Here is a 22,889-nt window from a genome sequence, read left to right on the forward strand (position 1 = left end):
CATTGACTGAATTCATTTTTGGAGAGAAAAGGGAATTGCTACTTGTGCTTTAGATGTGTTCCCATTTTATTTTCTGTCACTTTTAGTGTTTTGTGTGAGATCATTGAGTACTTTCATTTTTTTCTGTGGTTTACCAGTGTATTAGTGATCTTTTAGCAGTAAGCAGCCTTTAACACCAGCCTTGTGTCTTCTCTAACTGGGAGTCCACATCAGAGTCATAATTGCCAGAATAGTACAAACCTAGTTCATTCTGCATTGACTTTACTCTGGAGTGGCCTGGGTATTTGAGCCAAATTTTGGTTCTTGGTTTTGAGAGTAGGAAGAAACTTCAGGACATAGAATCCAAACCTCTCGTTTTCCCCTTGAGTCCTCAAGCCCCAGGAATTATTAGGGTGTTGCAAGGCCGATGGTTCTAGGCCTTTGCCAGGGGACTGCATATTTAGTTTTGGAGGCTTTATTCTATATTTGGAGTTTTGCAGTCTGTTGTTGTGGCCTGTAGTTGAGTGGGTTGAGAGGACAAAGACTGGACAGAGTCCTCTCAGACTATGCTGAAGCAGAATCTGGAGGTGCTAAGGCAGCGGGGTAGCAGCTGAAGGTGCTGTGAATGCTCCCCCTGGGGCCACAGCACCAGGTCCGTTCCCACCGGCTTCCCCTGTGGGCTGCCATATTGCTTGTCCATACTGGCCCCAAACCTTCACCACTGAATTAGAGTTGTGGGGACTTTTTTTTCTTTTTCTTCTTTAGTAGTCTCCATGCCCAGTGTGGAGCTTGAATTCACAACCCTGAAATCAAGAGTCCCAAACACTCCTGAGCCAGCCAGCCAGCCAGCCAGCCAGTTCTTTATATTGGCTGAAGAAGATGGGAGGCCTGGTGTGAGGGCTTGGGGGAAAGGCAGGAAGGAGGGGGAAGGGACAGTCTTTAATGGAATTTATCATTAGGTATGAAATAATTTAGCTCAGTGTTATTTGGGGCCTGGAAGGGTTGAGATACTACTAGGGAAGGAGGAGGAGGGGGTTGGATGGAGGCAGGGAGCGATTCAAGGATGGGATGGGGTCAGGAGTGACCCCTGAAAAAGGGGATCCAGGCCCACAGGGGTTTCACTCTGATCAGATTGGTCACCTGGTGACCTTAAGCACTGGGAAGCTGCTCTGAGGGGAGGGTTGATGGTTGGAATGTCTATTTTAAAAAGCTCTTCAAATGCAAACCAAACCCAAACAAACAAAACCGAAAAAGAGGCCAAGTTAGACCCTGTTCTCTCCCACCTGTTCATCAGTTGGTGAAGGGAGCTTGGGAGTCTAATTTGGCTTATTGCAAGATTATGTCTTTTCCAAATAATAGGCACTTTGAACAATTTAATCGAATGTTTTGTTCAATAAGATGAACTCATACATGTCACTTGAAAAGTATAAAGGGCTATGTATATGATTTAGGATATTTATAGAATGTGTTTGATTTTTAGCTTTGCCTAATCAAGTCTTTTTTACTTTTATTTTGGTCTTTGGAGAAGCTGGGGTAGTAGGGAATTAGTATTTTTGTAAGTAATCTCTTAGTCTAAAATTCCTTCCATTCCATTCCGTTCCATTATCCCTCTTTATCAGGATACATTCACTGGATGACTGATTAAGGAATTCCTCCTCCTCCTGGTTAGAGTCTCTCAAATATTTACAGAATCCTGTTTTCAGTTTTTTGTTCTATTTCTTCCTTAAAACATTAGGATTTGAAGAAATATGCTAACATTAGTTGTTCTGACTGACTTATACACAGATATTTCCAAAGGAAGCCACTTTTTATGACTAGCTGTATTTATGAGTATTTACTTGTTAATTTTCAAGCCGGTTTCTTACTGTTTGCTTTAGCAAAGCAGTTTTTAAAACTGCATTTTGTCTACTTTTATTATTCTCCTTTGACTTTTTTAAAAAAATATTTTATTTATTTATTTGACAGAGAAAGAATGATCACAGGTAGGCAGAGAAAGAGGGGGAAAGAGGCTCCCTGCTGAGCAGAGAGCTTGATGTGGGGCCCAATCCCAGAACCCTGGGATCATGACCTGAGCCGGAGGCAGAGGCTTAACCCACTGAGTCATCCAGGTGTCCCTCCTTTGACATTTTTTTTTTTTTTTAAGATTTTATTTATTTATTTGACAGAGAGAGTCAGAGCACAAGCCGGGAGAGAGAAGGAGAGGGAGAAGCAGATTCCCCACCCAGGAGGGAGCCTGACGTGGGGCTGGATCCTAAGACCGACCATGGGATCATGACCTGAGCTGAAAACGGCTGCTTAACCGACTGAACCACCCAGGCACACCCTCTTTTGACTTTTTTTTTTTTTTTTAAGATTTTATTTATGTATCTGACAGAGATCACAAGTAGGGGTGGGAGGGGTGGCGCGGAGAGAGCAGCTCCCTGCTGAGCAGAGAGCTTGATGTGGGACTTATTCCAGGACCCTGAGATCATGACCTGAGCTGAAGGTAGAGGTTTAACCCACTGAGCCACCCAGGCAGCCCTGCCCTGACTTTTTGAGAAAAACTTACTTGCTTTATCTCAGGTTTTCATCAATATTTGATAACTATTAATGTCAGATGATATTTTCTTATTGAAACTCTTAACTCCAGTTGACATTCCAGGTATTTTATGTCTTCTGTGGACAAAGATATGGCATTCATCATGTAAGGTTTTGTTTTGTTGATCCCATTTGCAGACCATTGGAATTGGGCAGAACCAAGGGGCAGTGTGTCATGGTGACTAGGCTCCGAAACCCCAGGCTGGGAGCCAGCCTGGCTGGGTTCACATTCGAGCTCTCTAGCTCATTAGCAGTATGGCCCCGGAGGGGTTCTTTAACTCTCTACCTGTAAACCGAAATTAATAGTACTCGCTTCATTGGAGGACCAAGTGGGCCTTTCCCTGTAAAGCTCACAGAACAGTGTCTGCTTTTATAGCCAGGTGCTACTCTCTCTAACATTAGGTAAGGTAACGATGGAGCTTTGTGGCATATAAAGCATTCTTCCTCATTTCAGGAGCATTTTCACGAGTATCGTTTTGTCATGGGTTCTGAAACATGGGCATGATTTATGTGCTTAACTGAAATTGGCATAACTGAAAATTAACCATAATGTAAAAGTTCAGGCCTCTGATGTTCGAAAGACCTTGGAAATGTCCTTTTGATGTGTAGCAGTATTGAGAATTGGAACTAGTGACAGTGGCTTTGAGTGAACCTGCCTTGGGGCATTGATGGGCCCCACAGAGGTCTGTAAACACTGACTTTTATGGCAACATGGAATGTGGGCAGGTCTTCTTTAGGCAGCTGGACTCCTTGCGGTCCCAAACTTCCTTCCTCCTCCTCTAAGAACTACTGCCTGGTGTGCCCAGTGGAAGAGGGTAGCCATCTTCACATGTTTGTTTAATTCTAGACTTTTTCAAATTCTACCCATTTCGTGGTTCTATACAATTATGTCATAATGTAATCATTTGGTCACTCAGTCATTCCACATATAATTACTAAGCTCTTACTGTGTGTCAGGCAGTTGTCCAAGAGCTGGGGCTGTAATGGGGGAAAAAAAACAGACAAACATCTGTTTGTGGTGGTGGAGTGGGGCACAGAGTAAGAAAGTGAATGCCTTAGCAGCAGGTGAGCCTTGCCAGATATCTGGGGACCAGAGTTGGGGGAAGAGCTTTTAAGGTAGAGCCATGGAGGAGGTATAGAAGCAATGAGCCTGGAGTAAGCCCTAGAGCAAGCCCCCAGAGGAGCAAAGAGCTTTGCTTAGCTGGAATGGTTGGGAGCCAGTGGCTCTGAGTAGGAGAAAACTTGGTGGGGCAGGTAGATCTATCTGATGGTTTTGTAGACCACTTGCGGAATTTAATTTTTGCAAAAAGTGAGATGGGAAGCCAGCGATCGGGGAGGCTAGTGATCACGGGAGGGAGAGAGCATGTTTTGGTTTTGAAGAGTGTCTCTGGCTGTTGTGTAGATTGTGGACTATAGAAGTAGGCACATGACTCAGGAGGGTAAGGTGATGGTAGCCTTGACCAAGGTTTCAGTTTGGGTAGTAGGTCTGGTGGGCGGTGAAATATTCTGAAGGTAGAGCTTTTGGGATTTCCTGATGGTTTTGGTACATGAGCCAATGGGAATAAAAATTGTAGCAAGGTTTGGCCTATGCAACTCCATTTTATTTAGATGGGGAAGGCTTCTATAGTGGAAAGAGGATGGGCTGGTAAGATACGAAGCTCAGTTTTGAACTTACAACTTGGAAATTTATTTTTTTTCTCCTCAAAGAAGTGTTAAGGGAAGAACTGGTTGTCTTTCTTGATGCATTCCAAGTTTTTATGTGAGTACATGGCACTCAAAAAAACTATGTACTGTATCATAAGTAAAGTTTTTCTCATCTATGTTTCTGAACTATCTAAAATTATGTGTATTTTTTGGTGAAGAAAAGGATGGTCAAGAATTTTGATAGTGCAGCTATGTAGTAAGTGAAATAACATTTCTTTATTTTTTTCTCACTTTAGCTTTTAGGGCATTCCAATTGCATTTTTTAAAAAAAATTATTTATTTGACTGAGAGAGAGTGAGAGAGCACAAGTAGGGGGAGCCGCAGAGGCCGAGGGAGAAGAGTGTTCCCTGCCGAGCAGAGATCCTGATGGGGGACTCAATCCCAGGACCCTAGGACCATGACCTCAGCCGAAGGCTTAACTGACTGAGCCACCTAGGTGCCCCCAAATGCGCTTTCTACCTGACCATATGGATAACTTCTTCTAGATCAATCTAGTCATCCATTTCATGACATTAGAGTACTTTCTGAAAACTTCTTTACTGTGTAGTTTAGAAGCCTTATCTATAATTTTCTCTTGAATTGTTAGAAGACACACCTCATACTCCAAAGGGCTGCTCTCACCTTTATTTAAAGTTATGTGATAGTTGCCTTTTAAAGGTTTTTGTTGTTGTTGTTGTTGTTTAATATTTATTTGTTTGACAGATCACAAGTAGGCAGAGTGGCAGGCAGAGAGAGAGAGAGAGAGAGAGAGAGAGAGAGGAGGAAAGCAGGCTCCCTGCTAAGCAGAGAGCCCGAGGTGGGGCTTAATCCCAGGATCCTGGGATTATGACATGAGCTGAAGGCGGAGGCTTTAACCCACTGAACCACCCAGGTGACCCTGATAGTTGCCTTTTAATTGCCCTCATTTGTGAAGTTTGTGATTTCTTTGGGCCTGTCCAAAGTGATCTTCGTGGGACTTATATTAGGTTTATGTCTTTCAAATATGAGAATTTCTAAATCTCAAGAACCTCTCCCCTAACCACTTGCAAAACAAAAACCAAGACAAACAAAACCAAACAAAAAACCCAGGCCCTGCCAAAAACCTTTTGTTTTCCATGAGACACTTATTTCACTGTCTACCTGTACGGTCTACTCTTGTCTCTCTTTTCTGAGTGGGAATTGTGCTTATTGAAAGGTTTATGTTCTTGGGGCCCCTGGGTGGCTCAGTTGGTTAAACGGCTAACTCTTGATTTCAGCTCAGGTCATGATATGAGAGGGTCCTGGCATCCAGCCCCTTATGTCGCATCAAGCTCTGCACTCAGCGGGGAGTCTGCTTGTCCCTCTCCTGCTCCTCCCTTGCTCTCTCTTTCTCAAATAAAATAAATAAAATCTTTTATAAAATAAAGGCTTACGTTCTTTTTATGTTTTAAGTTCTTGGTATTTGTCTTGCTTTCGCTTTCAGGAGTATTGCCCCAAAACGACCTCACAAAAATTGATGTGATTAATGATGGACTTAATCGCTACCAGATTGCGTGCCCATTAGGCTTTAGTTGTTTTAGCAATTGGACCTCCAAAATGAATTATTTATTTTTTTTCCTCTTTAAATTCCTTGTCATCTGCACACATGAGTAGCATTCACACATGAGAAAAAAGACCTGCATCTTAGAGGGCTGAGCCTGCATTGTCGAAAGTCGGGGGCTCTCTGTGCTCCGTGGTCATGGATTCGTGATGTCTTACTTCCTTTTGCTGCCTTCTCTCATGTTTCTCTCCTGCCTTTCTTTCATCCAGCTCTGCCCAAGCATCCTGAAAAGCCTTTCTGCTTGTCACCCTGTGGTGTTCCTGGGAGAGAGCTTGGAACAGCAGAAACTTAAGGCCTAAACAGCACCTTCTCCATGCTTGGTTTGGGGACATGGGGGCACTAGATTAGGTGTGATGCAATTCTCTCCTGAACTCTCTCCTCTAGATGACTTCTGATCTAGATGCTTCCTTTCAAACAAATACTGAGAAGAAATTGCTGTAAGGTTTTAGCGGGTATTGGTATTTCTCGACTTCTTTGCTCTTTCGATAGGAGATAAAGCACGAATCTCCCTACTTGCGGAGAGTGGGGACGGATAAAGGTGTTGGGAGTGAATTAGGGTAGATGGGGCAGAAGGGATGATGTCTGGATAATCTGGAAGATACATTCTTTTGACTGCTATGTTTGTTGCTGTGAGCCTGCCAAGTTTGTCCCGCTTTTTTCAAGAAGTAAACAGAAACCATGGAGACCGGTGTGGCCAGTTACTACATCTGGAATCTCTTCCAAACTCAAGTGCACTAAGTATCTGAATTTCTGTGCTGAGCGAGAATGCGAGACGTCATGTCCTTTGCTCATGCTGTTTGGTGGTTCGCAGAGAACCCTTCAGTGTCCTTAGGGAAATGAGGTTTATTACAAGCAGCTGGTTCCTGGGGAGAGGAGGCTTTGCCTGTCTTTTTCTCTCACTGAGGGGTCATGTGGTATGTCTGCTCTCTCTCTCTCTGGACATTCTCTTGTTCTTTTCTGTCTGCTGGCTTTATTATCTCATCATTTTAAACTCGAGCTCAGATCCTAATGGATGCCCAGCCTTGTTGCCCTCTATCAACTTGTGTCTCATAGCAAACTGATCATCTCTCTATTTCCTAGTTTCAAAGTTTTGAAAGGGGACTCGAAGTGCGGGGTTAATTTTCTTGAGCTGCCTCAGGAAGCCTATGATTCTTATGGTTTGACCCCTGAGGGTCTTTCTGGTGAAGCAGGTTCTGTGGGGAGAGCAGACCTCAGAAGGGATACGGCATCTTTACTAAGCTGTCGAGGGCATCCTACCTTTCACTGTCTCCTCCTCTGTGAAATGGGTGTAATAATGTTCTGTCTTCTTCACAGGGTTAATTATAAAGATCAACTATGAGGCTTTTGAGAGTTTTAAAAAAGTAGATGAGGAATATTACTTTAATCCTTCTTAAAACAATATCTTAGAATTTCCCTAGACATTTCACTTAATTAGAATTGTCATACTGAACTTTTTGGCTTAATTTGCTTTTTACTTCTGCTGTGTACCAAAATGTAAGTTCTTTGAAGTTGGAGACCTTGCCTTTTTTTTTTTTTTTTTTTTTTTGGTCTCTTTATGCCTAGGCCTTAGCAAAGTGCCTCAGGAAGGTAATAAAAGTTTTAATGAATGAATGAGTGTGAGAGCAAATAAGGTGTAGTGATTATACACACAGACTTTGGAGCTATGTGGTCTGGCTTGGAATCCTGGCTCTGTTATTTAAAAGTTGGGAGACCTTGGACAAGTTGTTAAATGTCACAGGACCTCAGTTTTTTCTTTCCCTTCTGCAAACAGGAGAAAAAAATACCTAACTCAAGAGTTAGGAGATTTGGATGAGTTAATATATGTAATGTACTTAGAAGAGTGCTTGACTAAATGCACAACAATTTTTCTATGATGATGTAGGACAGTCAAATTATCTGTTGCTGAATTAATTTGGAAATGCTCTTAGAAAGCATTTTTGAGATTGATCTGTAAATGACTTGGGGAAAGTATGTTTGCTTTGGTAGACAGTGTAACTTCTTGATTTTAAAAATAATTATGAAAAAAATTAAAAATAAGTGTGGAATGAGTTATGAAAATATCTCAGATTATAATAATTTTAATGACTCCTAAGAATACAAAAAATATCTTAAGGGTTTAAAGGTATTGACCCCTTTTTGGGCTCAGGTGACTGTTTTGAGTAGTTTTTTATAATTTGGGCAGATGTACATTTCTAAATCATTTATTACTCTTAATACGTGAAATCATCTCATATAGAGGAAGGAACATATTTGCTTATGTTTCTCAAAGAGCAAATTGACTTCACATTATTTGAATACTTACAGGTAAATATATTGATATGTTACTGTTAACTAAAGCAAAGTATTTGAGAAAAGAATACTTTTTACTTTTTTCCCCCTTAACGTTGTATGTATGTGCTTTATGAACAACTGATGATTTCATAACAGATGGGGGCACCTGGGTGGCACAGTCGGTTAAGCCTCGACTCTTGGTGTCTGCTCCAGTCATGATCTCAGAGTCATGAGATCCAGCCCCACATCAGCCTCCATGCTCAGCATGGAGTCTGAGTTTCTCTCTCCATCTTCCTCTGTCCCTCTCCACCATGTGCTTGCTTTCTCTCTCTTTCTCAAGCAAATACCTATATTTTTTAAAGATTTTAGTTATTTATTTGACAGAGAGAGACACAGCGAGAGCGAGAGAACACAAGCAGGGGGAGTGGGAGAAGTAGAAACAGGCTTCCTACTGAGCAGGGATCTTGACGAGGGACTTGATCCCAGGATTCTGGGATCATAACTGAGCTGAAGGCAGATGCTTAATGACCGAGCCACTAGGCACCCCCAAATAAATAAATAAATCTTTAAAAAAAAAAAAAAAGGAAGTGATGTTTCATGGAGCAGGTCTCTTGAGGGTATGATATCCATGGCACAGATCTGGGGGTGGGGAATGTGTTCTCCCTGCCTTAATTCCCCATCCCCTTTCCCATTTAGCACACAAATTTGAAAACTGTTCTGCTGGTTGTTCTCTTCATCTGTGTCATACATAATAAATTTACTTTAAATGCCTACTGGGCCTTGGGCCCTAGGCCAGAAACTGTCTTCTTCAGCAGTTCTCCAACCCCTCCCTGCACCTGCATTTCCAATTGCTAAAAACTCGACAGCTCCTGCTCACCCAAGGCTCACAAGAGCAGATGGTTTTGGTTCCACCTCTGAGAGACTGGGGACTTTTTGGTGGAAGTAGCGATATTAAAGGAAGAAATGGGAGGGTGAATCTGTGGGAGGGGAGAGACGGATACCCGTTAGAAAGGCAGAAGCTGTTTCCCGTGGGGAAACGATAGCATAAATGATATTTAAATTGCACAGGCTGTAAATTCTCCAACTGTGGCATTTCATAGTTTAGTAGATTTCTTTTCACTAGCCACACAACTCAACACACTATTTATTTGTAGCATTGTTGCCATGGGGAAAATGTGTTCTGAGCTTCCAACAACAGGTTCCCAAATACATTTTTCAAACTCAAATAAAATCTTCAACTAAGTTGGTGGTTACTGCTCAATATTTTCTTTGGTGCCTCTCAGGACCTTTATGAATTGAGAAGTGAGACTTGCATTTTTAAATTTTACTTACGTATTTATTTTCTGCCTGTGGGTTTGTCTTAGTCTAGGACAGTGTGCCTTGCAAGGCCCACAGGAGCTTCACACATCCCTGCAAAAAAAAACTTTCCACATCTCCTATGCATGTGCCTGTCTTCTGTTAGGGATTATGCTCTTGTTTCCATTTGTCATTTATTTTGGAAGAGTTAGGAAGGTGGAAATTGATATATGTTCTTGTGATCCTAGTTGAATCAGGTGAGAAAAAAATATGATTAAGTGGGAAATGGATTAATGTCATGCTGCTATGAAACTGGAATTATGTGGTAGGATACTGGATTCTTATTAACATGTATGTTTTGGTTTGGGTGGCGGGGCTGTAGGGATCTGGTTTATCTCTGCATGTTACTGTCTATCAGATATCATCTGAGGAAAGTCATAGGAATGATACTGATAAGCATAAAATTGAAATCTTACCTAGAAAGATTCAGGTAACTTAGAAAGGTATTAGGATATGTTAATATGTTATATGTTAGTATGTTAATATGTTAAATTTTGAATTATTTTAAACATTTTAATAGATATTTTAGCTAAGCTGTGAAGGTCTTTTTTTTGGGTGTAAATGATAAGCCTGGAATAAAATAAATGTAAGAATTCCTGCTCTCTGGGGGTGCCTGGGTGGCTCAGTGGGTTGGACCTCTGCCTTCGGCTCAGGTCATGATCTCAGGGTCCTGGGATCGAGTCCTGCATCGGGCTCTCTGTTCAGCAGGGAGCCTGCTTCCCCCTCTCTCTGCCTACTTGTGATCTCTCTCTGTCAAATAAATAAAATCTTTAAAAAAAAAAAGAATTCCTGCTCTGAGGGAATTTCTGATATAATTCAGATGGATTCTAAAATAATTTTTTTTCAGTATCCTATTTAGGAAGTTCTGGTGTGAAGTATAAAACTGTAAAATAATTTGTTGTTGAATAATTGAAATTTGGTTTGAGTAAGAAAAGGTAAATTGGCAACTGAAAGTTGAAAGGAACTTGGGCTATTTATAGGTGGTCTAGAAACATGTAACTCGATCAACTTAGTCTATAATTAATGTTTCTACTAGAGTTACTAAGTGTGTGTCTGTTATTTCTCTCTGATCCAAATAATATGGTCAAGGATGCAATCCACCATCTGATAGAAGTTATTTGGGTCAAGGTAGAAGTAAATTTATATAGTGTTCCATTTTCTTAAAACAACCACTGTTAACTGTTAAAATTTATTGAAAATGAGTATATATGTATATTTTAATATTTGCAGACTAAAATTCTTTTGAGTTACAACAGTTTGAGTCATTCCTTGTTATAGTTTAATCACATAATGTTATCACCATGGACGTGTTTAGGTGATCATATAAGTGTATTAAGGCTTTGCTCTGGATTTTAAAGATGAGATTTATATACTTAAGAATTCCAAGATTTATATACTTAAGAATTAGTGGGGGGGGGGCCATGGGTGATACAGTTGGTTAAGCATCTGACTCTTGATTTTGGCTCAGGTCATGATCTTAGGGTTGTAGGATCAAGCCCTGCATCGGGAAATGCCCTCAGCTCAGAGTTTACTTGGCCCCCTCTCTCTCCACTCTCCCGTGCCCAATAAATAAATACATAAATAAAATCTTTTTTTTTTTTTAAAGATTTTATTTATTTATTTGACAGAGAGAGATCACAAGCAGGCAGAGAGGCAGGCAGAGAGAGAGGAGGAAGCAAGCTCCCTGCTGAGCAGAGAGCCCGATGCGGGACTCGATCCCAGGGCTCTGAGATCATGACCTGAGCCGAAGGCAGTGGCTTAATCCACTGAGCCACCCAGGCGCCCCACATAAATAAAATCTTAAAGAAAAAAAGAGAAGAGAGGGTTGGCCGGTTATATAATAATCGAATGAAGAGGATGACTAGAAAGTACATGCCTCAGAAAAATGTGGGTTTGGGTAGAAAATTTAGTTAGAAATAAAAAAAAAAATACTGAGCCCCCCGCAATATCCTGCTGGTAGGTTGGATCTGACTCCAGCACCGCTGATTTGTGACCTCTCTCCTAAAAATCAAGGTGGTTGTTTCAGTTGTCTGTTGCTCTATAATGTACCACCCCACAATTTAGTGGCTTAAAATAAATTTAATAGGCATTTGAAGTTTGCTAAGCGGGGTGGGCTGAGGGTGGACTTCACCAGAGGTTTCTTCACATACAGGTTTGGTACCTGGGCTGGTGGGTCATTTCTTTGTGAGCCTCTCCTCTGCATGACTAGCGTGGGTTTCCTCTCCTGGCAGGGGTAGTAGGCGGATCTGACTTCCTACACTCTTGCCGGCTTACCCAGAGTGAGCCTTCCAGGACATGAAGGGGGAACCTGCCAGGCTTCTTAGAGCCTAGTCTTGGAAATTACTCAGTGCCACATGGCCATATGCTATTGGCCGGTTAATCCTAGGCCAGCTGTGGTCCAAGAGCATGGAGGAATAAGCGTTACCTCTTAGTGAGGCAATGGCTTGCATGCAGGGAGGCCATCTTTGAGAGTAAACCACTCCGATAACATCCCAGTCTGTGCCTGGCCCTCCCTGCCTTTTGGTCTTACTGCCTAATACTTTTACACAGAAATCTCTGTCCCCTAGAGCTTGACTTTTTATAATTCTTCACTAGTATATACACATTCTTTGTGTATTTATCCTTCTGTCTTGCCTTGTTAGGTAAGTTTATTTTAGAGAATCTTTTTATATTCATAGACTGTGAATGCCTTAAGGGGGAACTTAATTTTTTCTTATAGTAAGCACTAGATGGATCCAGTGGTCTGTATGTGATAGGCATTCAACTATATTTGTGAATTGACGGATATTTGATATTTTGGGAGGGTTAGATTTTATTGTGTGGGGGACAATTTATTATACAGGCTTTTCTTTTTTACACAAGAACAAAAACAAAACTCGATTCTCAAAAACTGATTTTCAAAATAGGATCCAAATTTGAATCTGATTTTAGGCACAAGTGAATTTGAATTTGAGAGGAATATAGTGCTGAGAAATGTCCTTTGCATCCTTGTAAAGAATGTGTTCCCTCTCTTCCATATCGCCAGAGTTGCCAAAGGCCCTTGTTTGTTTACATCCAATGGTATTTTCTCCAAGGGGCTGTTGGGCTCAGATGTAGTGTTTTGGAGTACATAATATTTTTGAGATCACATCGTACATACGGAAAACCTCCCAGAGGCGCTATTGAAATTAATTGCTAGTGTTGGAGCCACTTGTTTTTTCTAGTCCCAGTATGTTAGTTACATTTGACTGTCCAGTAACTCCGAACATCGAGACTTAACATAACCAAACAGCATCACTGTAGGATTTCTTTTCCTGTTTAGAGACTTTTGCTTTACTAATATATTACTAAACTTTCTTGGCCTCTGGCCACACTTTCTTCAAAGCAAGGAGGAAGATAAGTGGCCAGGACACCTTATGAACTCAGAGTGTGGAGTGTGTTTCTCTTAAGGAAAAAGATTTTTTAAACAGTACTTTAAGAGTAGACAATGTTTCTCTTTCTTTAAAAATACTCCATATCTTCTACTTAGGGCTGCTCCTGTTTTTGTGAGAACCTACTGCATACATTCAAATTACTTGTCTATACAACTGATGGTAATGCTTTATTTGTCAGGTCACTGAATTCCTAAGATTTTTAGAATCGTTTTGGAGAAATACATTTTCACCCACTTTCCCGTCCCTAGATGATGGATTGAAATTGTATCATTTCCATTTTTTCAGGCGAAAGAAAGAGACTAATCCCTTTTCAGCTTACTTTGCAGCTTGAAACTTGAAAGCAGAGTCCACGTTAGGTGTCCTTAAAACGAAAAGCCCGTTCTAATAGCTTTTTACACATTTCAGTAGAGACTAATACTTCGTTAATCTGCGTAAAGCAGATTTCTTCAATAAATAAGCCAAAGTGTTAGCTCTCTGTTTCTGAAATTGTGTACAGAATCTAGACACTAGGTGTTCCATTTAGAAAAGGTTTGTGTAGGGGCACCTGTATGGCTGAGTCGGTTGGGCATCTGGCTCTTGATTTCAGCTCAGGTCCTGGTCTCAGGCATGTGGAATTGAGGCCCTAGTGAGGCTCCGTGCTCAGTGGGGAGTCAGTTTGGAATTCTCTCTCTCCCACCTCCCCTCTCCCCCACTCATGCATGTGCACTCTCTTTCTCTAAATGAATAAATAAATAAAAACTTAGAAAAAATAAGAAGGGTTTGTGGTGGCAATGTTTTGGCGTAAGCCACGTTTGCTATGAGATGTCTTATAGCATGTAATATCTTAGCATGCATTATGAATTCCTAAAACATTTGTAGCAAGAAGCATATTCCAAATTTATTTGACCTAGAAGTTCTTTCTCTTTTGGACAACACTTATTACCAGTGTTCTAGGGAACACACTTTGTGAAATCTCAAAATATTGCTATCTCTTTATATGTAGAACAAGGTTAAAAATTGTATATTTTGGAATTAGTAATATGGAGACAATTTTTTTTTTTTTTAAATAGGCTCCACACCCAGCAAGGAGCCCAGTGCAGGGCTTGAACTCATGACCCTTGAGATCAAGGGTCTGATGCTTAACCTATTGAGCCACCCAGGCACCCCTGGAACTAGTCATACATTTTGGGCTTTTTTGTAGGAAGGGGAGGAGGGGGAAAAAGGAAAGAGAGGAGGAGGAGAAGGAGACTTCTTTAAATCATGCTTCTGCTGGACACAATTCATTTTACCAATACAGTCATACCCTGCAGAATCTCTCCTTGGTGAACATGTTTCCATAGTAAGAAGGTTTCTTGTTTCTTTTCTTTTTTAAAAAATTTATTTATTTGACAGAGAGAGAGAGGTCACAAGTAGGCAGAGAGGCAAGTAGAGAAGCAGGCTCCCTGCTGAGAAGAGAGCCCGATGTGGGGCTCGATCCCAGGACCCTGGGATCATGACCTGAGCCAAAGACAGAGTCTTTAAACCACTGAGCCACCCAGGCACCCTGGTTTCTTGTTTCTTAATATACAAGCTTTACAGAACGCAAGTTTTTTAATACAACATTTTTTAGTTTATGTGTTGATGGGGAAAATGTGTATGTATGCCTCCAAACCCAGTATGTCATTTTAAACACATATATTGGGGAAATATCTTGAGTTACATTTGTAGTATGATGTGGCCATCTTGGAAAACATATCCAGTGTCACTGCAGGGGTATGTGCCGTGTCACTGCCTAGAAACAGCACTTAACCCTACTAATCATTTGATTTTCGTTGAACAGTGTTTTAAGCATGTTCCACGTAACATGATTTGTTAATTATGTATTGGAGGTTTACTGCGTGTTACATTTTGGAAAAAGCAACATATGAGGGTCTATCCAAGACCCTCATATGTTGCTTTTTCCATTCCAAGGAATAGGACCATCTCCGTGTTTTCTTGCAGAACATCGGTTTTCTTCATGTCAGGATTACTACCGGTAAGTTAGAGAGGCTAGCTTAATTCATTGACTCCTCATAACAACCCAAGCAGTAGGCAGGATTAGCCCCAGTTTACAAGTGATAAGGTAACTGGTAAGCGGCAGAGCTGGGATTCGGACGTAGGCAGGCTGGCGCCAGTGTCTTTACCACTTGGCCATTCGGAGAGATGACTTGCTCCAACTTTTGTACACGGAATGTGGTTTCTAGAATCATAGACAGGGGAAGTTAAACTCTAGTAGAACACTTGATTAGTAGTTTGTGGGCATGTTTATAGCAAAAACCCTTTCCTTTTTGATATTGAGATAAGGTTATGCCAATCTGGAGTCTAAAGCAATTCTGACAATAAAATAGTTACTTCGGGAGATCATTGAAGCTACTTTCAGGCCCTCAGATACCCTCTGCTGCAATGAAGGAGTAAATAAATAGTTTTACTAAATTCTTCCATTTAGTAAATAATTTTGTGTGGCCTTGAGGTGTCTCTTGGCATTTTCTGGTCAGCTATTCATGTAACTGGGGCAAATTAAATCACAGAGGAAAAGAAAAGCAAATATTTATTGAGTACTCTATGTGCAGAGCCCTTTAAAATGGAATTTGTTTAATCCTCATAAGGTGAGAATTATTATCCTTTTCTTACAAAAGGCAGCTCATGTACGTGGAATAACTAGTCTCGGATCACACGGTGCGCAGACCAGTTCCAGGGTGAAGCCTGGTCATTGTCTCTCTCCTGAGAGGCGTAGAGTAAGTGCAGTTCTCATTTTTCTCTCTTAAGGCATGTGTGTCTGAATGACTGTGAGGCCTTCATTCTCGGGAAGGATTTCTTCCGTGGCAGACTTGATCCAGGTCTTTTAAAGCAGTAGCCTGGGCATGCTAGGGATGTAGTAGGAGCCACAGGGGTTCACGGGGGAGGAAGGTTCCTGTAGATAGAGTAGAGGAGAAAGCCCTGGGTGGGGAAGCCAGGGGGGAGGGGGGAAAGGGGGGGGCTCTTTTCTCTCTCTCTCAGCGGGTGTTTATAAACCTGAAACTGGCTTCAGGTGCTCTGAGAATCTCTCAGAGGCAGGATGACACAGTAACAAGACATGCCTCTGTGAAAACACCACTGCCACCACCACCATGGTCTTTGCCATTAGGTGGTTGTACTTTTTTTAAAAAGATTATTTGTTTGTTTATTTATTTGAGAGAGAGCGAGAGAACATGCACAGAGCTCGAGGGAGAGGCAGGCTCAACAAGGAAGCTTGTTGGGGCTTGATCCCAGGACCCTGAGAACATGACCTGAGTCAAAGGCTGATGCTTAACTGACTGAGCCTCCTAAGCGCTCCTAGTGGCTCTAGTTTTCTAGAAAAGGAGAATAATCAGTTTTTCCTTTGCCTCAGACATAGGACAGGGCCATCTAGATGGTCTTAGGACCCTTTCTATTGCATGAGAAATTTCCTCTGAAATCCGAATGAGCATTCTCTCTAGCTGTGAAAGTGTGGAATTTCTCACAGTTGCTAAGAAACAATTCAAGGCATTCAAATACTTCAAGGGGCTGCAAGGACATTAAAGCCTTGACCTACCACAGACTCAAAAGTCTCCAAATAAAATGTCCTATTTGGTGTTTCAAAAGCACTTTTGATTCAATTACTGAAGATATTTAAAACGGTGGTGAGTGAGGGTTGGCTGGCTGGGGAACATATGCTTGTAACTATCTTTTAGCCGTGGGTATTTTTCATAGCAAACAGGTTTTCTCAGTTTATAACTATTAACCAAATGACCACCTCCCCACAGCCCTCTCTGGAGCTTCTCCTTTGTAGGCAAAGTAATTTGAAACTTGCCAGAAAGCTGCAGGTTTGGGACTGCCTAATCCTTGGTCCTAAACCTAGACCTGTTTTATAAATAGCTGATTTCCAGGCCAAGGTGTCCCCGCATGACATGTTCCTGTAAATGTCCCGCTGCCACAAATCGCTAATCTTAGCAAAAACAGAATTCTGTGTCCTCTCCGAGTGTTCGCCCTTTCCTAGGATGCCATCCCCAGGTCGCTTGACCAGGGAGAGTTCTTTGGGGGAGGTCTGCCTGCTTTCCTATTTGTCTATGAGCGGTCTGTGCCTTTTTGAGCAACTTGACATCACATTCTGTCTCTGCACCCAGGCAAATGGTTTGCACAGAATGGTCTTATCTAAGCGCCCAGTGTGCAGATCCGAGTATGGGAGGAACAGAGAGGGAAGGAAGAAGGGAATTGTGTGCCTCTGAGGAGCCCACGCATGATGGAGTGCTTTTGAGAAGGAGGCCTCCTGAGGCCGGCTTCACCTCCTCCTAACCTGCCCCCCTGGGGAGAAGGAGGGAAGGGAGCCTGCATTTTGTAAAGAGTAAACCTTTCACGATATACAAAGAAAATTGACAAAAAAGCCGGGGCGGCCCAGCCCTCCTATGAGACTGGTGGGCTCAGTGGTCTCAGTCTAGGGAAGAGAGGTGGGCCTTCAGGGTCTTCAGGGTCAAGAAAAAGAAAGTAGGCCTAGAGCTTGGAAGAGGAGAGCAGTTGTGGAAGTGATGGACAGTGGCTCTTGTCACCTTACAGGGTGTCAGGTTGTGTCAGCCCCGAGGCTGTGCCTGGGGCCCCCGAGGCACTGGAGGCGGGCTGCAGGACCGGCCAAGGACCCAGGAAGGTGGCTGTAGGCTGACCAGCAGCAGAAGCATCATGCTGGTGCTCACAGAAGTTACTGGAGCTCTTGGCCACAGGGAGGCATGTATGTGGCCACTTGGCAGCCTTCTGGGCCTGAAGGTAGACTATGGCAGGGTGGGGGGGCGGGGCGGGGGGGTGTGATTACATGGATGAGCTGTTTGCCAGAGACCATTTGTTTGCTGCTGTTGTGTGTGGCGGGTAGTCGACACCCTGTCCATTATGCTTCCTGGGTATGCGGCCAGGGAAGCACCCGCTCTGATGTACCTTCTTTTGTTTTTTTTTTTGTTTTTTATAAAGATTTTATTTATTTATTTAACAGAGAGAAATCACAAGTAGACAGAGAGGCAGGCAGAGAGAGAGAGAGAGAGGAGGAAGCAGGCTACCTGCTGAGCAGAGAGCCCCATGCGGGACTCGATCCCAGGACTCTGAGATCATGACCTGAGCCGAAGGCAGTGGCTTAACCCACTGAACCACCCAGGCGCCCCCTTCTTTTGTTTTTTAATTGATAGCCCTGAGATGAAAAATGTCTCTTATTAGATTTTGACCTGGGAACCCTTGGCCAGTGAGTTTGAAAGGCTGGAGAAAGCCAGTCTTCCAGTTTCCACCGGATAGTCCAATAAATCCAAGCATCTTGAAGGAATTATTGAAAAGGTGAATTTCATAGGAAAAGCCAGCTTACTGAGCAAACTGGGAAGTTCACAGAACTCATTGTAGGGTGGAGAGAGATTATCGCAGTGATGGCTAGAGCAAGGGGTCTGCTTTGTTCAAGGTCTCCCTGCCCCCATCCCCATCTGCTGGCTCTTTGAGTGGAATCGCCAGGGTGCCTAGGGCCTCAGCTGATAAGGGCTAGGGCCAAAGTCTGGGCAGTCCTTTATCAGCTGGCATAAGGAAAGTGTTGGTATCTTTGTACTGTAGGTGACCATTTCTCGGTCATTCACTGCCTTGCCTCCACCTCACGTTCTCCCTACTTCTTCCCCCACCTCGTTTTTTCTTAGTGAACTAAAGTCATGATTGAACAGCCTGTTAAATTGTGAGGGTTTTGTGTTGTAATAGAACACGTCTTACATAACTCATCAAAGAACAGCTTACATGGTGTCTAATACACAGATGTTGAAAGTGCAAAGTGATTTTTCCACTGTGTTTTTGCGTATCACTGGCATCTTTTTTTTTCAGTAACTCAAAAGTAGTTTATATTGAATAAAAAGTGAATTTACAGTTTTGGAGATTTTAAGAAAACTTCCAAATGTTGTGAAAGCATATAAGATTGATTTGATACCTAATTAATCTTCTAAATTGTGACATGTATGAAATCATAGGAGGAAATGTTTTCCTTCTTTTGGAGAGGAATAGTAAATGCTACAAATCTACCTAGTGCTTAACTGTAGATATGTATCCTCTTTCCCATGCGTCAGTATTTTCAAGGTGAATTTATGCTATTTAATATTTTGTTTGCGTTACATCTCCATTAAAAAGTGAACAAGGATAGTATTAATTTGTTTGAAAATGAGCCTTATCTACAGATTCTAAAATTGTCCTTGAGAGCAATGTAAACAGTCAACTGTTTCTTTACTGTCTGATTTGTCGTCATGTTTTATTGTATTTGAAACATGAATCATTTTCTAATTGGGGAATTTACATATTGTATGTAGGGATAGATTACTTGACACTAAGGTAAATATATCCCATTTTGGCATCAGCCATGTCAGATATTTAAGACTTTTTTATTTTAAGTATGTATCACCTTTTTAGGATTATATCTGGTAAGCACCTTTTTAGGATTATATCTGGTAAGCAGTGGTTTTATCCATTTTAACAGCATGTGCCACTTTAGAAACTGCACATATGTGAGGATGATATTTGTGCTTTATGAATAAGTCATTTGGCTTATTTTCATTTATAATTTCCATGCAGATTATTTTGTATACACGTGTACATGTGGATTTACATGTACAGGAAATTGTATTGATTTCATGATGAATAAAATGTTACAAATGGACTGTTTGGGTAAAGCAAGCATGTTTTCTGGTTACTAGCATTAGATTCATAATTTAAATTTCTGTTAGTTCGTTGGTTTGTTTATAGTAAACTGTAGGCCCAATATGGGGCTTGTACTCAGGACCCTGAGATCAAGAGTCCCATGCTCTACCAACTGAGCCAGACAGGTGCCCCAGTTTATGTAATCATTTTAAAAACAGACACTAACTAGTCCCCTTTTAAACTTAAATGACAAGTTGACTTAAATAGTCGAACCTCTGCTAGTTCCAGAAATCAAAATAGAAATTTGAAGGCTGGGACACCGGGAGTGAGGGAGGTCTGGCAAGAATTGTTTTTCCAGGGATTCTGTTTTCTTAAGTCCCCATGAGAAGCAAATGGAAACGTGTAGTTTTTCTGAGGGATGACACGGAGGACCAGAAAGATTTCTATATGTATGTGCTTTGTTTGCCTTCACACTTGCAGTGATTTCTGAAACTGTGCCAAAAGGGGGCATCTCTGGCAAAATAACGTGCACCATCCTCTGGCTTTCCTCCAAGTCTTATGGTGATGTTTTTCAAATGCAAGAACATGATTTCTGCTTCCTCGGGGCCACTCTCCTCTTCATCAGAGAGGAGAATCCTTGAGTTTCAGCTGTCAGATTTCTCGTCTTTCATTCATCCCCAAGCTGCTGAAGAGACCTCAGAGGCTCGGCTGGGAAGGGGGCAGCAGTGGGAAACGTAGCATCAGCCGCTCTGGTTCTGTTTGCTCTGTAAATTCCAGACATGGAAGAAAAGCACATATGTTTTTGGATGTTAAGGAAGTACTGAGAATCTACCTCTTTTTGGTCTTGTGACACTGAGATCTTCAAGGAGGTAGAAAGAAAAAAAGATTTTTATATCGGACAGTATTTTTTTTTTTTAAGATTTTATTTATTTATTTGACAGAGATCACAAGTAGGCAAAGAGGCAGGAAGGGAAGCAGGCTCCCTGCTGAGCAAAGAGCGGGATGCAGGGCTCCATCCTAGCACCCTGGGATTATGACCTGAGCCAAAGGCAGAGGCTTTAACCCACTGAGCCACCCAGGCACCCCTATATCGGACAGTATCGAGATGCTGTGCACTTCGCCTTAGTCTCCTGAATCTCCGCAAGATGAGATCCTCATTAGCAGTAGTAGCTACGTTTGTTTTCATTACCTAGTGCAGCGGTTGTTAACAAGGGGACATCTTTAGAACACAGGCAAACAAGCAAGCAAACTGTGCTGTCCTAACTCCTTGAAGTTGATCAAATGGGAGCTTTGCATTCTGTCTTATGCTTCATGCACACCGTGCTATTCAGAGCTAACCCCCTGCAGGGAGTTTGCAAATCTCTACTAAGGACGACATGCCCTATCACATATCCGTGCTACAGGGCAGGAAGTCCCGATCACTGTAGTAGAGGTCACGAAAACCCAGTCTTGTTATGGGTACTTTCAGAGGAAGGACATCTTACATTCAACTAAGAGGATCAGAGCAAGTTTCAAGTTTCAAGTTTCACCTTGTTAGAGTGGTTTAGGTAGGATTTGGTTTCGGGGAAAGAGCATTCTGAGGCGAAGGAGCTTCCTGTAGGGATCGAGGGCAGCTAGCCTTAAGATGGGACACTTTGGTATAGATTATTTTGAATTAAAAGTAACCCAAACCCTGTAAATGCAGGAAAAGCTTTCTACCTCCCCTTTGGCTGCCTAAATTTACTTTGGAAAAAAGAGCCTGTACCAGGGAGAAAGCAATTAACAGACTCCCCTTTACCTAAGGAACTCATCTGCATATTAGGGCAACCTTGTTTTTCCAAACATCTCCTTTCCCCTTCTTGCTAATGAGCTTTCTCCCTTTGTATCCTCAGGTCCCTACTCCTCTCCTTAGCTCCTATAAGCATCCTGTTGCCTCATTGTCTTCAGACTTTCAGGCCTGTGTGGATACACACCTATTGAATCTGATTTTCTCCTGTTAATCTGTCTCCTGTCAATTTGATTCTAAGTCCTGCTAAAAGGACTGTAGGTTAGAGGAAAGTTTCCGCTTCGGTACTAAGGTGGGTGTTGATTGTATGAGGCTTATAATTTGGCTAGAGAACAGGATGCTGGAGAGAGGTGGAAGGGACGGCTGGAATGGGAGGTTGAGGCCAATTTGTGGCAAGCCTCAAGGCTCAATCTTGACTGAAGAACTGGGATTTCTTTTGACCAGTGTTAGCTTGTGACCTTCCCACTTTGAATACCCAACTGGCCATGGATCTTTGGATCTACTGAGCTGAGAAAGGTATAATGTAATGGCACTGTGGTGAAACGAGGGAGTTCTAGATTGTGTGACAGCATGGTTTCATGTCTTGAATCCATCACTTCCTACTTATATGACCTTGGGCAAGTTGTGACCTCTGTGCCTCAGTGGTGGTATGAAGAGTAAATTAGGTAAAACACATAAACTCACTGCAACAAAAGAAAAACGTTTGGTCCCTACTGAACTTCTTTGGCTATCCGAGAGAGCCTTCTCCATCTGTCCTAGTGTGAATGTAGCACCGTGAGCTACGTGACCACACATGAGATGGTTAGCACAGGTAAAGATGGAGGGGAGAAGGAAGGGTGGTTTTTCCTGTGAATGTCAGTACCTACCTACGAGTTCATTTCCTATAGTGAAGTCTGCCTTCCCAGAACAAAATGCTTGTCTGCCTCCTTCCTGAGCTCAGAAAAGAGAACGAAAGAAACATCCTTAGGCGTGATCTACTCTGGTGGGCTTTGAGCCTGTGCCTGGGGTGTCCTGAGGAACACTGCCCGATATTCGAGGAAAGAGAGTAGGGCTTGTCAGTGCCAGACAGGCAGGAAGCGCTTTCTTAACTCCCTGGGAGAGAGGTTTCAGCCGCAAACTCTGTCAGTAGACGCTCAGACCTTTGCATACCCAGAGTTGGCATTTGTAATTTCTACCATTCCCAGTAATAGGGAAGCTGGGGAACTGTGGTAGTTTACAGTTTCTCCAAGACCTGTGAACTAGAGTTGCAAGTCCTGAGGGTGTGATATAGACAAGCCGATGCCAAACAATTGAGCATAATATGCCCTTAGCACTTGCATCTTAAAGTGATGAAACCATGTGCTTAGAAAGAATGTTTTTTGGGGGCACCTGGGTGGCTCTGTCAGTTAAGCACCTGCCTTCAGCTCAGGTCATGATTCCAGGGTCCTGGGATCGGGTCCCACGTTGGGGAGTCTGTTTTTCCTGCTTCCTCTGCCCCTTCCATGCCCCCCCATTCATGCTCCTCTTTCTCAAGTAAATAAATATAATCTTAAAAATCTTTTTTTTTTTTTTTTTAAGGGAGATGATTTAGTGAAAGTTGACAAGGCAACTCCCCTGACTTCTGAAAGAAATGGGAATCTGGAGAAAAGCAGAAGTTTGT

The 22,889-nt window shown here is 42.3% G+C and overlaps 1 protein-coding gene across 4 annotated transcripts in view; it reads left to right on the forward strand.

The window, feature by feature from the left end:
* The window catches only part of ARHGAP18 (Rho GTPase activating protein 18), a 194,347-nt gene that overhangs the window by 65,458 nt on the left and 106,000 nt on the right, over nucleotides 1–22,889 (forward strand). The window contains exon 1 of one of the 4 annotated variants that reach the window (XM_044249119.1): nucleotides 6,683–6,732. The exons of the other annotated variants lie outside the window; for them this stretch is intronic. Coding sequence (XP_044105054.1) covers nucleotides 6,728–6,732 — 5 coding nt within the window. The 5' untranslated portion in view covers nucleotides 6,683–6,727. Of the gene's footprint in view, nucleotides 1–6,682; nucleotides 6,733–22,889 lie in introns of those variants that run through there. 4 annotated transcript variants of the gene reach the window in all.

Source organism: Neovison vison, chromosome 1, assembly GCF_020171115.1.
Source record: "Neovison vison isolate M4711 chromosome 1, ASM_NN_V1, whole genome shotgun sequence".
Classification (NCBI taxonomy): domain Eukaryota; kingdom Metazoa; phylum Chordata; class Mammalia; order Carnivora; family Mustelidae; genus Neogale; species Neogale vison.